The sequence below is a fragment of the Camelus ferus genome, chromosome 12, assembly GCF_009834535.1.
Source record: "Camelus ferus isolate YT-003-E chromosome 12, BCGSAC_Cfer_1.0, whole genome shotgun sequence".
NCBI classification, from domain to species: Eukaryota; Metazoa; Chordata; class Mammalia; order Artiodactyla; family Camelidae; genus Camelus; species Camelus ferus.
In genome coordinates this window covers 32,504,355-32,517,466 of record NC_045707.1, presented here as the reverse complement: position 1 = coordinate 32,517,466, position 13,112 = coordinate 32,504,355, and the positions used below count along the sequence as shown (strand labels likewise).

At 40.8% G+C, this 13,112-nt stretch overlaps 1 protein-coding gene across 4 annotated transcripts in view; it reads right to left on the bottom strand.

Moving 5' to 3' along the window:
- TBC1D30 (TBC1 domain family member 30) overlaps positions 1-13,112 on the bottom strand; it is a 69,711-nt gene that overhangs the window by 7,801 nt on the left and 48,798 nt on the right. For all 4 annotated transcript variants that reach the window (XM_032493334.1, XM_032493335.1, XM_032493336.1 and 1 more), the window contains 4 exons: positions 12,326-12,494; positions 8,745-8,850; positions 3,631-3,743; positions 1,815-1,954 (listed from right to left, as the gene is read on the bottom strand). In XM_032493334.1, coding sequence (XP_032349225.1) covers positions 1,815-1,954; positions 3,631-3,743; positions 8,745-8,850; positions 12,326-12,494 — 528 coding nt within the window. The remainder of the gene's footprint in view (positions 1-1,814; positions 1,955-3,630; positions 3,744-8,744; positions 8,851-12,325; positions 12,495-13,112) is intronic.

Sequence of the window (13,112 nt, the reverse complement as noted above, 5' to 3'; positions counted from 1 at the left end):
CAAGCATTTCCTGACTATCCACCATGTGTGTCATATCTGATGTGGCTTCTGCTCCTGTGACACCCACAACTAGATTTGTCCCTTAAATAAAACTGAGATTACATCCAAGAAACAGGAATAAGTACTGTGTGAGAGTACATTCATTCACATGCTGCACAGGTAAAAGGGAAATAAAACACGGCTTTTCTAACATAATGTGTAAAACTGGCCTGGGGACAAGCTTTAAAAACAAAAAAGATTAATGAGGGATTTCAAGTATCCTAACATATGCTGAAAGTGTTATTCAGACAAAGACTGAACACCTGATAAACTTTCTTTTTTTTAACTAAAAATACTTCTCTAAAGAGAGGAAAATTAAAAGGAGACTAGCTAATGTGAACTAAAGTAAAAACAACAAAGAAAGATAATGACAAAACATTGGAGAAAGTGATTATGTCATCCTAGAGCACAGACCTGCCCAGGAAGAATGGGGGGAAATGGAACACAGACGCAGACTACAGAAAGGCAGATGCAAAAATGTTAAGAGTTAAATATACACACTGATCCCATGGCTAGAAACCAAAAGCTGAAATTTAGGCAACAAAAGAGGAAGTGGAAGGCATTACAAAATCAGCAGGACTCTTGCTGAGTTCAGATCTTTAAAAGCCACTTTAAAAGATGACAGGGAGTGCATACCAAGGACATACACTCAAAGGCACGAACCGAACCACTAAGCAGGTTCAAACTCAAAACCAGCTGAGGCTTGGAGAACACACTCAAAACTACCACAACCAAAACAACAACAAAACAAACAAACAGGAGAACAAAAAATAAGTCTTCTAAGCAAGAAGAACAAAACCGAGAAAACAGCCCAATGACACTGAGAAGGAAGTGTAAAGCCAGCAGATGGCAAAGAGACTACAGAGGTGCCTGACATCTTTTATTTCTGTCCTTTTCAGCAAAGAGAATGGGCTTTCAAGTAGGAGAGGTAGAATAAATGTCCTAAAGGAAGAGCTGCCACCCAAGACAGGAAAGAACACTCGTGGGAGAACCACGAAGTGCTTCAAAAGAGTTCATTACATGGATAATGTCCAGACCATGTAAGGGAAAAAAACAAATATAGCATGGTATTCAACTCAGAGGACTGCATTTTAAGAGGGACACTACCAAACTGTGGGACATTTAGGGGAGAATTTACAGAATGTTAAACTTTTTGGAAGGTATATATTTAAGAAATTCTGAAAGCTTTGGGGGACATGACAGCTGTCCTCCTTAGAGACATCCTGCAGAAGAGGGAGTAGACTGACTTGCTCTGCTTTGTTCTGAAGAGAAGAACTATTAACAGAACTGGCAGGACAAGCTTATCTCTTCAAAACTAGAAACCACATGCTAAAGAGAGGAATCTAGTAGAATGTCTTCTGAGATAGTAAGTTTCTGGTCACTGAAATTCAAGTAGAGGCTACCATAATGTTTTAGCTTTAAAGGGTATTTCTATAATGGAAAAGAAGTCAGTCTATAATGAATTCAATTAAATTCAAATAGAACGTTGTAAACATATGCCAGGCTCCATGCTAAGGACCTGAGTGTACAAAGCTGAATCAGATGAGTGCGAGGCAAAACTGATCATAAAGAAAAAGAAATATGTATTATGTACGCAACACATAACAGACAGATCCTGCTGAGTGATTAAGTAACAGAGAAAATGCTTTTAATGAAGACTTTTAACAGTGGTAATCAGTTCAGGAAACAATAGGTATTTATAGGACACAATAATATTTCCCTTGCTCTAGTGAGCCAACACATTGTGATCATCTGAATAGATGCCACCTCTTTACCTTTAACTTGCTTTTGGTATTTCTGCAGTTCAGGTGCCAGGAGCCCACTGAAAGGTCCGAGACACCCCACCACATTAGCAATAGCATCTTCATCATCTGGGTCATTCTCTTCATCACTGTCTCTGACCTTACTGTGTCGTCTTAGAAGACATAAAAGAAGAAAAAGGAATATTCAAAGAAAATAGTGGTATTGTTTTAAAATAAATAACACAGTCACATAATGTAAATGACATATGTATATCATTTAAATGTATATGAAGTCCATCTCCCATTCCTGTCCAACTTCTGCCCTGTCCTTGCCCCACCTAATTTCCACAGGTGGTCATTGTTACTAGTTTCTGATGAATTCTTCAGCTTCTTTATCAGTTAAATACGTAAATATGACTATAAAGCCTTTTTCTCCTCCTCCTTTTCATCAGTATCGGCGTACTGTATGTGAGTACTCTTTCCTGCACCTTGCTTTTACTCACCTAAAATAAAAATCCATATCCACACACAAAACTTCTGCCTCTCCTTTTATTTTTTTTTTAACGGCTGCACTGCATTGTATGTATAATTACTGTATCTATGTATGTATGTACGTAGCCCATTTTGCGGAACCAGGCTGCTAACGATGCACACCTGAGTGATTTTCAATACGATACTACTATAAACAATGCTGCAATAAATAACCTTATACATACTGTGTTTTGTGTGTGTACAAATACATTTGTGGGATAGTTCAGAAAGGTAGAATTGCTGGGTCAAAGGATATATGCATTAGTAATTGGGGAAGTACTGTCAAATAGCCTGCTCCAGATCCTGGGGTAACGAACCTCTTACCAGCAGAGTGTAGGAGTGTCTGTTCCCCGATAGCCTTAACAGAGTGCACAACAACCTTTTGAATTTTTGTCAGTCTGATGGGTGAAGAAAACAGAAGCTCAATCTCACTTTAAGCTGCATTTCTCTTAGTCCAAGTGATGTTGCCTTTTATGTGAACGACCAATCCTCATCTTTCATAATTTTTCAGTTGGGTGGTCATTTTCTTATTGATTTCTAAGACCTTTATATATGACAGACATCAGTCACAAATATTTTTCCACAAGTATTTTGGGGTCTGCTTATGGAGGTTTTCTTTTGTTCTGTTTTGGTTTTAGTCACGCAGAAAATTATTTTCAAAGTAACTAATTTTTTTCCTTTATTGTCTTTTTTTTTTTTTTGAGTCAGTTATTAAGGCCTTCCCAGTTCCAAAGAACTGAAGATAAGCCTTCTACATTTCCTTCTGCTAATTTTATTATTTCATTTTTTTCCATTTAATTCTTTCACCTATATGGAATTTCTCCTAATGTACGGTGTAAAGTATGACTCTAATTTTCTTTCTTTCCAGATTGGGTTTCACTGGCACAGAACCATTTACTAAGTAGTGTATCTTTTCACTGTTGATTTGATATGCTACACTTTCATATTCTAAATTCCTGTGTATATATATTTGTCAATTTCTGGTCAGCAAAGTATTTTAAATTAACTCATCTGTCTCTTCAGGCACCAGTTCTACACTTTTTACCGAGATTTTTAATATTTGATATTTTTTAATAAGTTGTAGGGTTGCTAAATATCCCTTCAGTTTATGTTCTAATCTCCTCTGGAAAGTACACTTTTAAAAACCTCCCTCTCGAATTTAAATCAAAATCTCTGAGCAAGAGATACTGAGATTTTAAGTTCCAAACTACTTGGAATGTATTTCTGGGGTTTAACAAATAGTAAGCTACAATAACAAATGAAGGTATTAAGTCTTCCATCATGAAACAAACAAGGGGGAGAAAAAAAAAGACCTTACCCAGAAACTGAGGTGGGTTTGACTGTGGCTGGGAATGGTGTAATGTTGTAAGTGTATTTTTCCCTCAATTCTGCCAATTGTGGAAAAGGGAATGGAGCCATAGAATAAACAGTCTGAAAAACAAGAATACAATTGCCAAGTCTGAAACAGTGGCCTTAAACAACTCTCACCAATCCTGTAAAGACATTAAAGGTTTATGATTTGGATGTGAAGAGGAAGATACTGCTTCTTACACAGCAGGTGGAGAGATAACACTTCAGTATCATTTTAGAGAAAGACGAAAGAATATAGATAAAACAACAGTGAGCTCTCAAATCAACCCAGCTGCGTCTAGGGCCCTCCAATTGGTGACCATGGTGGGCAAGTGGGGGCGGTCTGACTTCCTCCTGCTCATTCGACAGATGGGTTAATTCAAAAATTCACAGCTCTCTATTACTTCTCTCACAAAGAACCCATCAGTGCTCTTCATATGTACTGCTTATTTTTCAAAGCTTTGCTTGATGATTTTTATAGACATTAAATGTCAGCCTTCCGGATAAAATTAAGTCAAATTAAGTCTAGGGGACAATCTTGTGATCACCCGCAAGCTTTCTCCAAAGATACCACCTTTTCAAATGTCTGTGAATCAGTTCTGGGTGAAAATTGTTAACTGTTATTTTTAAAGAAAAAAAAGAAAAGAAAAGTGACAGGGTGTTAACAGCACAGGCTGTTAAAAATCTATTAATAAAAATGGGAAAAGCACCTGTATTTCCTCCAGAATGGCAAGATCATATATCATTCCACCAGCAGGAGGGAAAGCATCCTGTTTGTTCTCTTAACTTTGTGAAAATTCAATTGCTCCAAACACATTTCTTCAATCTTTCAGGTTCTTATTCACCAGAAAATGTCTATTAATCACACTAACTCTCTCTCAGTTCTTCCAGGAAGCTGTTCAAATGTCCTGATGACACTTTTCTGGGAAAGTATTTTAAAGTGGTATTTTTCATTTCAGCAGGACCGTTTTTCTGAAGGCTTAGGAGATGTCCAATATTTGCACGGGTAGGAAAAGGAGGGCTCTGAAAGGGGCTTCCTGGCACTGCAGTCTCGCTGCACAGCTCACAGCCACCAGGGCAGTCCACTGCAATTCTGATTCTAAACAGCTTGCACATCGGTCCCCAAACTTCGTGGTATCCACTAATACCTTAGTGTAATATCCCAGGATTACAAACAAGGAAGTGTTGGCTAAAATTCCTTCCCTTCAATTCTCCATTGCTTATTATGCAAAGTTACACAGCTTATAGGGACCACAAAAGTCATCTCTAAGGCATCTCATCTCATACATACTTGATTATAGACAGTCTCCAAGTTACAATGGTTCAACTTAAACGATTTTTCGACTTTACGATGGTGAGAAAGCGATACGCATTGAGGAGAAACCATTCTTCAAATTCTGAACTTGGATCTTTCCCTGGGCTACGACATCCCGTAGGTCCTCTCTCATGACCCCGGGCAGGGGCAGCAGCCGCAGCTCCCAGGCAGCCACGTGAGCACCAAGGTAAGTAACGTATACATTTACAACCATCCTGTACCCAGACAACCGTTCTGTTTTTCATTTGCAGTATTCGATAAACTACATGAGATCGTCAACATGTCATTACAAAATAGGCTGTGTGTTAGATGGTTCTGCTCAACTGTAGGCTAACGTAAGTGTCCTGAGTATGTTTAAGGCAGGTGAGGCTGAGCTGTGATGTCTGGTAGGTTGGGTGTATTAAATGCATTTTTCAACTTACGATGGGTTTATCGGGATGTTACCCCATCGTAAGCCCAGGAAGATCTGTGTACCCAAAAGGCTGAGAAGCAGTACAAATTTACTAACAGTGAACTGTTATCTTAAGTAACCTATAATGAAAAAGCATATGAAAACAAATATATGTATGTATGACTGAAACTTTAAGCTGTACACCAGAAACCGACACAACATTGTAAAATGACTATACTTCAATAAAATAAATAAATAAAATAAAATGGGGGAAAAAACATTAAAAAAAGAAAAGAGAGAAAGGGAAGTACATCTTGCCCCAGTGTAAATGGTCTGGGCTCTCACCAAGCTTCTTCAAGGGCCACTCAGCTAAAGACATTGGACCAAAAAGAACACTGGCTCCACTGAGCTTTTGTTTTCTACTTCTGATCTTCCCTTCCCCATCGTTTACTCTTGGTTAGTCCTTCAGAGAATAAATCAGTGTTCCTGAAACAAACGTGCTTATAGTACTTCACATATATTCACTCCCTTGTTTAAAGGTCTCACATGTCGCCAGGCACGTTCATCCCATGAAGGTACAACGCACACCACCACATCACCACAGTCCTCAGGGTACCTGAGAAGCTCTCTGTTTTCAACTGTGAATCGGAGATTTACAACAGATTCCAAGAAAGCAATTTTACTCATCACCTTAGAGCCCAAGTATAGTACACAAATAGAATCTTAGGGTTAGAAAGGAATTTAACCATGATTTAGTTCAACCTCCCTCCCTCCCAAGCAGGAGTTCCCCTAGAGCATCTCCTATAGATGGTCATAAAGGTACTGCTTAGACACATCCAGTTGCAGGCGAACACAATTTTGCAAGGCAGACAGTTTTCACCCTTGACAGCACTAATTAATCCAACAGTATCCTTCTATTGCCCAAGCATCCACATTCATGTAATTTCCACTCCATCACTGATAGGAAAAAGGGAACACCTCCCGGCATGGGACCACTTTGGATTGGGTTTTTCCAAACACCTAAAACCCATCTAGCAATTGCATCTAACTCGCTTTTCTCTATGTTGCCCTCAAAGAATTCATGAGAGACGTTGTCAAAAGACTTACTGAAATCCATATACACTATTTCATTGGCATTCTCCCAATCTTTTTTACTCACACTATCATTTTTTTAAAAATGGCCACTGCTAATAAAAGACTGTATGATTTATAGGGAGAAAAATATCCTGTAGATTATTTTGCATATGGCACCTAGAACTGAAAGAAATGGGGAAGACCAAACAGGGAGAATCTTTTCAGCTCAAAACTAAACTAAAACTAAAGACCTTACATGCAGCCTGCGTTTTTCATTTGGAAGTATTTCAGGTTTGCTGACAGATTTAAGGTCTACTGTGATTGGATCAGAGCCACTGAATTAATTTGTTTAAAGAGTGAATACAGAAAAGAGAGTGGCTCGAAATGACATTCAGCATCTCTCTCCTTAATACTCTACAATGTCAAGGAAAACCAACAAGTCTATTTACTACCCAAGCTACCAACACACACTTAAATAGACATTTACACTTAGGCAGTGCTGGAAAGGAATTACATTTCTCTTTTTCATTATTGACATGCTTTACAAGAAACATGAAAACAGAAGTTGTACCAAATTAGGCTCAGTTCATCTTCACCAGATGTTTTCCTCGGCAGGAGAAAAGCTTCTAGAATGCAATCTAATCAGTCAAGCCACAGCCTAGATGTTTCCTTCTAGGGTTCTCTGAAAGCAGAGTAAAGGAGGGGTTCTCTTTTCTCCTCATCCCAAAGATAGGAGATTCCTAGAGGACAAAGATGGCGTATCTCAACACACCTATCATTCATTCTGGCAGTATTTAAAGTTTAGCCGAGATAAAATGTTGCTCATTCTTCTAAAGGGGATTTCAGCTTTTAGAAGGACATGTTTTGAGTTAGGTGGAAGCCCTGTTTTGGGTGGTGAGGACAAGCACGAGGCCAGGCATCGAGCCTGCATCCCAGTTCTGGGTCTGCCACTAGTCAACCTAAGAATCTGGCAAGATGCTCACTCTCCTCGTCTTAGTTTCCTCTCTGTAAAGTGACAGAATCAGGTGAGTGGGTCTTTAAGCTTCTTTCAAACCAGCATTTCTCTAAGTGGTATCTCAAAGCCACTTGCATCAGAACCACCCATGGGCCAAATATCTGTCCTTTAATAGGCATTCCCCTCCAAGAGAGAGAACGAGGGATGAAGCAACAGCCCAGGATCTGTGAGAGGAGCTGCAATCTGAGCACAGAAGTCAGGGTCAGATAGAGCACCTTCCTCCTCTGAGCCAGACAGGAAGGACGGAAGAAGAGATGAGAAGGCAAAGAACAGTTGGAAGCCAGAGGAGGTGGCTGGTCTTCACAAAGAATTGGGGAGCTGTCTGCTAAAAGCCAAGGATTCCGAGCAGGAGCTGCAGGTGCCAGGAAATGAACAAAGGAGTGGAACCTCTTCATGGCTCAAGCCCTAAATCAGGGCCTGAATCTTTGTTTTCTGACCTGTTGACTGGGCCCCAGCACCCAAAAATGACCTCAGGCACGGAACCCAACATGAAAGTTGGAACCAAGAAAAAGGAGAGAGAAACCATGGAGAAGGAAAGAACTCGGGCCCAACGTCAACCTTGGACAAGACTCACTGTTGGCCAGTGGGCGGGAGGAAGGAAGAACCAGGAAGAGAAGCAGCAGTTGGAAGCATGGAGGGGTGTGGGGAGACTGAGAAAAAAATCATGATATAGAACCTAACAGAAGAGAGACTGGTAACGAAGCTGCTATCTCTTCCATACTCACTGCCAGTGTTAATGACTTGGCAAATACCACGTTGAGCTACAGTAACATGCCACAAAATAACCACACACTTCACGTCTTCTATTTTGAAATTTATGATTCATATGTAATAACATGAGTTGAAGATGTGGGCAAAACAAATAAACCGAAATGCTGATTAGGAACATCTCCTTTTTATCCTCAATAATCCCTTCCCAGAAATAATCATTTCACGTTACACATCCCCGAATCAATTCAGAATAAGTACCTGGTGATTTGGTGGTGAGTAGGGAAGTGTTCTGGCGCTTTTTTTTGTTTGGTTTGGTTTGGTTTGGGATTGTACTTTATGATTTTTAAGCAACACAGTTGGAATGAAAGCCATAACGCATACCCATTATTCATTTCTTCCTTCCTCTTGTGACATTGTTAGATTCTTATCAGATTATACATAGAATGTTGGCCACTTGAAAAAATTAATCTGAGGCCTGGCTGGGCAAATACCTTTCCCAAGACCGCTACCCTGGCACTGCTGGTTCCCATGGTACCAGGGTCCCCTGAGCCAAGGCAGGGTGCATTGCCCGCTCACCTGCATGAGTTCATGGCTTTCCAGAAGGTCATTCTCCAGCATCTCCTGGGTCAGGCGGCCCATGGTGCTATAGAATTCATCTGCTGTTTCACAACATTCTATCTGCCTAGATCAAGAGAGGACAGAAAGAGGAATTGTTTAGGACACCCATGCTGTCTATCAGGCACATGCTGCAGGCACAACACAATGTGTTGTCTCTTGCCATCAAATCAATCAAGTCTGCAACCCACAGAAATCAAAATCCTAGCATCCACTCACAGTACAGCCTGTTGTAGGCAGAGAAGAGATTTAAAAAATATGAAGGGCAACATACAGGTGCCTATTACAGAGTGAGTTCCCATCTTTACCATACTGCCCCCCGCAGACTCACAGCCCCACCTGTGGCATCTTTCTTGTTTCCACGTGACACATTCTACACATCAGAACACCCATCACTGATGAAAATAATAACCAGGAAATTGGGTACCCAAGAACAATAATCCCCTGGAGAATCTGTTACTCTTGATCTGCAAACTGTGGTATCACTGAGAGACTGAAACCAAACCGCAGCAGAAGTGAAAGAGGAAAAATACAAGAACTGTATCTGCTTGTTTCATCAGTCCACGGGATATTTCACAGGTAGTTTTTTCAGCCCTTCTTAGGGCACTGTTGCTAGCTGGAGATTACACCCTGTTTCTTGCAATTTGATTCGACGTGTAAGTAAAGAAACTGTCTCCCACCACTCTGTGAGACAGGTGAGACTTTAATCCTCCTTCTAGAGGGTGGCAAAAAAGGAATAATTCAAAGCAAAGAGCAGTGTATTTGTTGTATCTATTGTGACTTTTTTTGTATAGAAGGGTGACTGTCCACCAGTCACAAGACACAATTTCTGGGACACGCTAATGTTGGGGGATTTGCACAGGGCCATTCAGAAACATATGATGATGGGGAAACTTCAGGCTCTGGAGTGCTGTTCAAATTCCACTGCCACAATCATGCAAATAAATAAATGACATCAACTGCTGAAGTATTATTGCAGAAATATGGAGTAGCATGTGGGCATAAATGAAACAGTGGTTAAGTTTAATCCTGGGGGGCAGGGAGTGGGTGAAGAAGAGAAATAATGCTTGAGGTGAGTTTTTAGATATTCTCCAGGTTGACCAGGAAGAAAAAGCATTCCAAAGACATGGATGCAGGAGACAGCAGGCCCTCCCCAGGGAAGTGGATGTAGGTCCACACAACCAGAGCAGGGGGGCTGCGCGGCCGAGGAGCTGGAGAGAGCTGAAGGTAGAGGGGTGCAGAGAGCAGGTCACAAAGGCCTCGCCTGCCAGCTGAGCGCCCTCAGGACAAGAGTTGCTGGAAGGCCTTTGACAGGGAGCGTGGGGACGGACATGCGCTTGGCAAGGTCGCCCCGGAGGTGGCATGGCCAGCGTGGGGTACCATGGGGAGGCCAGTGCCAGGCATGAGGGAGAGAGCCGAGGCAGTCAGGTCAGAGTAGAAAGGACACGTGAAAGAGATGCCAGAGCAGCTGAGCTGAGGGTCTCCGGCTGACATTTCCAAGAGCACCCTTGGTCTGAGCAAAAGGAAGAAACTCCACGTTGCAGAAGCAAGATGAAGGGAGAGGTCCCGTGATGAACCATACACAGACACGTACATTCCTCAGGTGCTTATAACCTGGAGATCACCTGTATTTGGTTTATGGTTTTTCCAGTGGAAAGTTTGTAGGGAAGATTAGAGACATGGAGTCAGAAAGATCCAGGATTGGGTCCCAGCTCTGTTCCTCATGAGCTGTGGGACCTTGAACTAGTCAGTTAGCTTTCCTGGGGTAGTCTTTTCACTTGAAGAGACAGGGAGAATAATCCTACCTACTTCACAGGGCTGGGGGAGAATCGAATGGGATGTGTTTAAACTTCCTAACATGATAACGGCACTGCGGGCACTTGAAGTTGTATGTTGGCTGCCTGGCCTCCCACTTAAGAAGCTGCATACTCAAAACAGGTAGAATTATAATGAGCAAGGACTAGGACACATTTAAAATTCTACCAGCCTGATTCACAGATCCCCTGAACTTCATAAACAGTAGGCATTTATAATCAGTAGATGCATATTTTTAAAAGCACAGATTATAGAGCCAGGGTTCCTGGGTTCAAACTCAGGCCTTACCACTTACTAACTGGGTGATTTGGGGCTTAACTTACTTCTCTGTGCCTCAGTGCCAGCCTCTGTAAAATGGGGATGATAACTGAACCTACCTCATAGGATGTCAGTAAGGACTAAATGAGTTAATTTTACATCTAGAGTGCTTGGAACAATGCCTATCCATTGCAAACACTCAATGAATATTGGATTGGAAATACATGTCTGCAGAAGGAGGCAGCTACTGGAAGAAAGTAAACAGATAGTAAATTAGCACAACAAATCCCCCACAGATGAAGGTATTTGCCTAACTGAAAAGCAATGTACAATAAAACAAAGGCAAAAGAGGCCGATAGCTATGTGATATTTTAAAATATTTCCACACAACAATAATTTTTTTAAATCCCTGAATTGACAGTTGATGGATTTTCTTACAAAAAGTAAAAAATGCTGCAAGTCTCCCAGGAAACAACTTATCATAAATAAAAAGGCTACTTAAAAGGTTTCTGAAACAAAACTCTGGCAGTGATTAACAAGTTTTCCGACATGTTGCCTTTGGGTTCCCACTTAAGTCATTTATAGCTTTAGGAAGGAAACATTAAAAACTCTGCATCTTCAGCTCACTACCACAGTTTCATTCCTGATGTCTCTTCCATTATCCAAAAGGTAGAATTTTAATGTAATAGTCATAATATATTAGGATGAGTGAAAATACCCTAGTTTTTTCGGCTCTGCTACTAGTCAAGAGTATAAGTAAAATCTGTTTGGTAGTAATGGATTTCAACATAGAATTAACTCTTGGACGGAGAGGGTAGAGCTCAGTGGTAGACTGTGTGCTTAGCATGCACAAGGTCCTGGGTTCAATCCCCAGTACCTCCATTAAATAGATAAACCTAATTATCTACTCCCTCCAAAAAAAAATCAACCACACACAAACATAGAATTAACTCTTGATGAAAGGAAAGACGTTCCATGTGTTCTACTACTGACCAGGTACCAAGCATCATGCTAGATACCCTTATACATATTATCTCATTTAATTTTATCACAGCCCTGAAAAGCAGAACAAAATAAATTATAAAGATTCAATCATAAGCCAGATTGCAACCCTAACCAACAAACCCACCTAGTCCTCTCCAGATCTGCCAGTTCCTCTTCCATCTAAGTCCCTCTCCTTCTCCCCAAGCAGTGTCAGGAAAGATGCCAACACAGTGGACCAGCCAGGACACCACACAGGAGGAGACCTACAGGTCTGAAACAGCCCGCCCCCTTCTCCAAAATAGATCCCACCTGCCCCACATCCATGAAAAGCGGCTGAGAGTTCAGAAGGGCTGAAGCAACTGCCCGAACTTCACAACTTCCTCTTTTTTCTCACACTTAAATAAGGATGCTTTCCTCTTTAGAGCACAAAAATGGCATGAGGCCCTCAACACCACAGAACAGAACAGGAGGGGGAAATCACTTACTCTCCCAGTTTTGCCCAGATAGCCAGTGACACCCTGAGGATGATTTCCGAACCTTCAAAGAAGACTGAATCCCAAATCTTTAAAACTGTATGGTTAGGGAGGCACGTAGCGAAGAGAGTCAGGAACCACTGCATCGTGAATACATTCGTAAGCGGGGGCTCATATCCACCTGAAATAAAACAAACACTGCATTTCTCCAGCACTGATAATTTGAAAGATAGGAAAACACCCTCTTTCAGTCTTCCGTGTCCACCCAAACAGGCTACACCTTCTGACTGACTTCTGTACATCTCTAAATTATGGTTCTTTCTTCCTTTCTCCTTCTTCTTCTGGAAGACCATAGGTGTGTCTAGCAAAAATCTCAGTAATATAAACTTCACAAATCCTTTATGGTATTTCAGAAACCTTAACCTAAAACTAAATTTGGCTCTAGCTGAAATTTGGGGTGCTGAAAATTAAGGAGAATGTTTTCCTTACCAAAAACAGGATAAAAAGAAAGATTTTAGCCTCTCAAAAGCAAAAGCCAATTTTCAAAACCTATTAAAGTCTACTTTTGTTCCAATCTTGCCGTAAAAAATAAAATCATTCTTCAGCAATTACTTGTCCACTTCTTAATTTATACATAGTGCTCAGACTACAATGGAATTACATCAGAAATCAGCAACAGAAAGAAAGCTGGAAAATTCCAAACTATTTGGAGATCAAGAGAAATGAAATTTTAAAATATTTTTAACTGAACTATACCCAGTTTTAAAGATCTGGGATCCAGCTCACTTTGAAGTTTCTG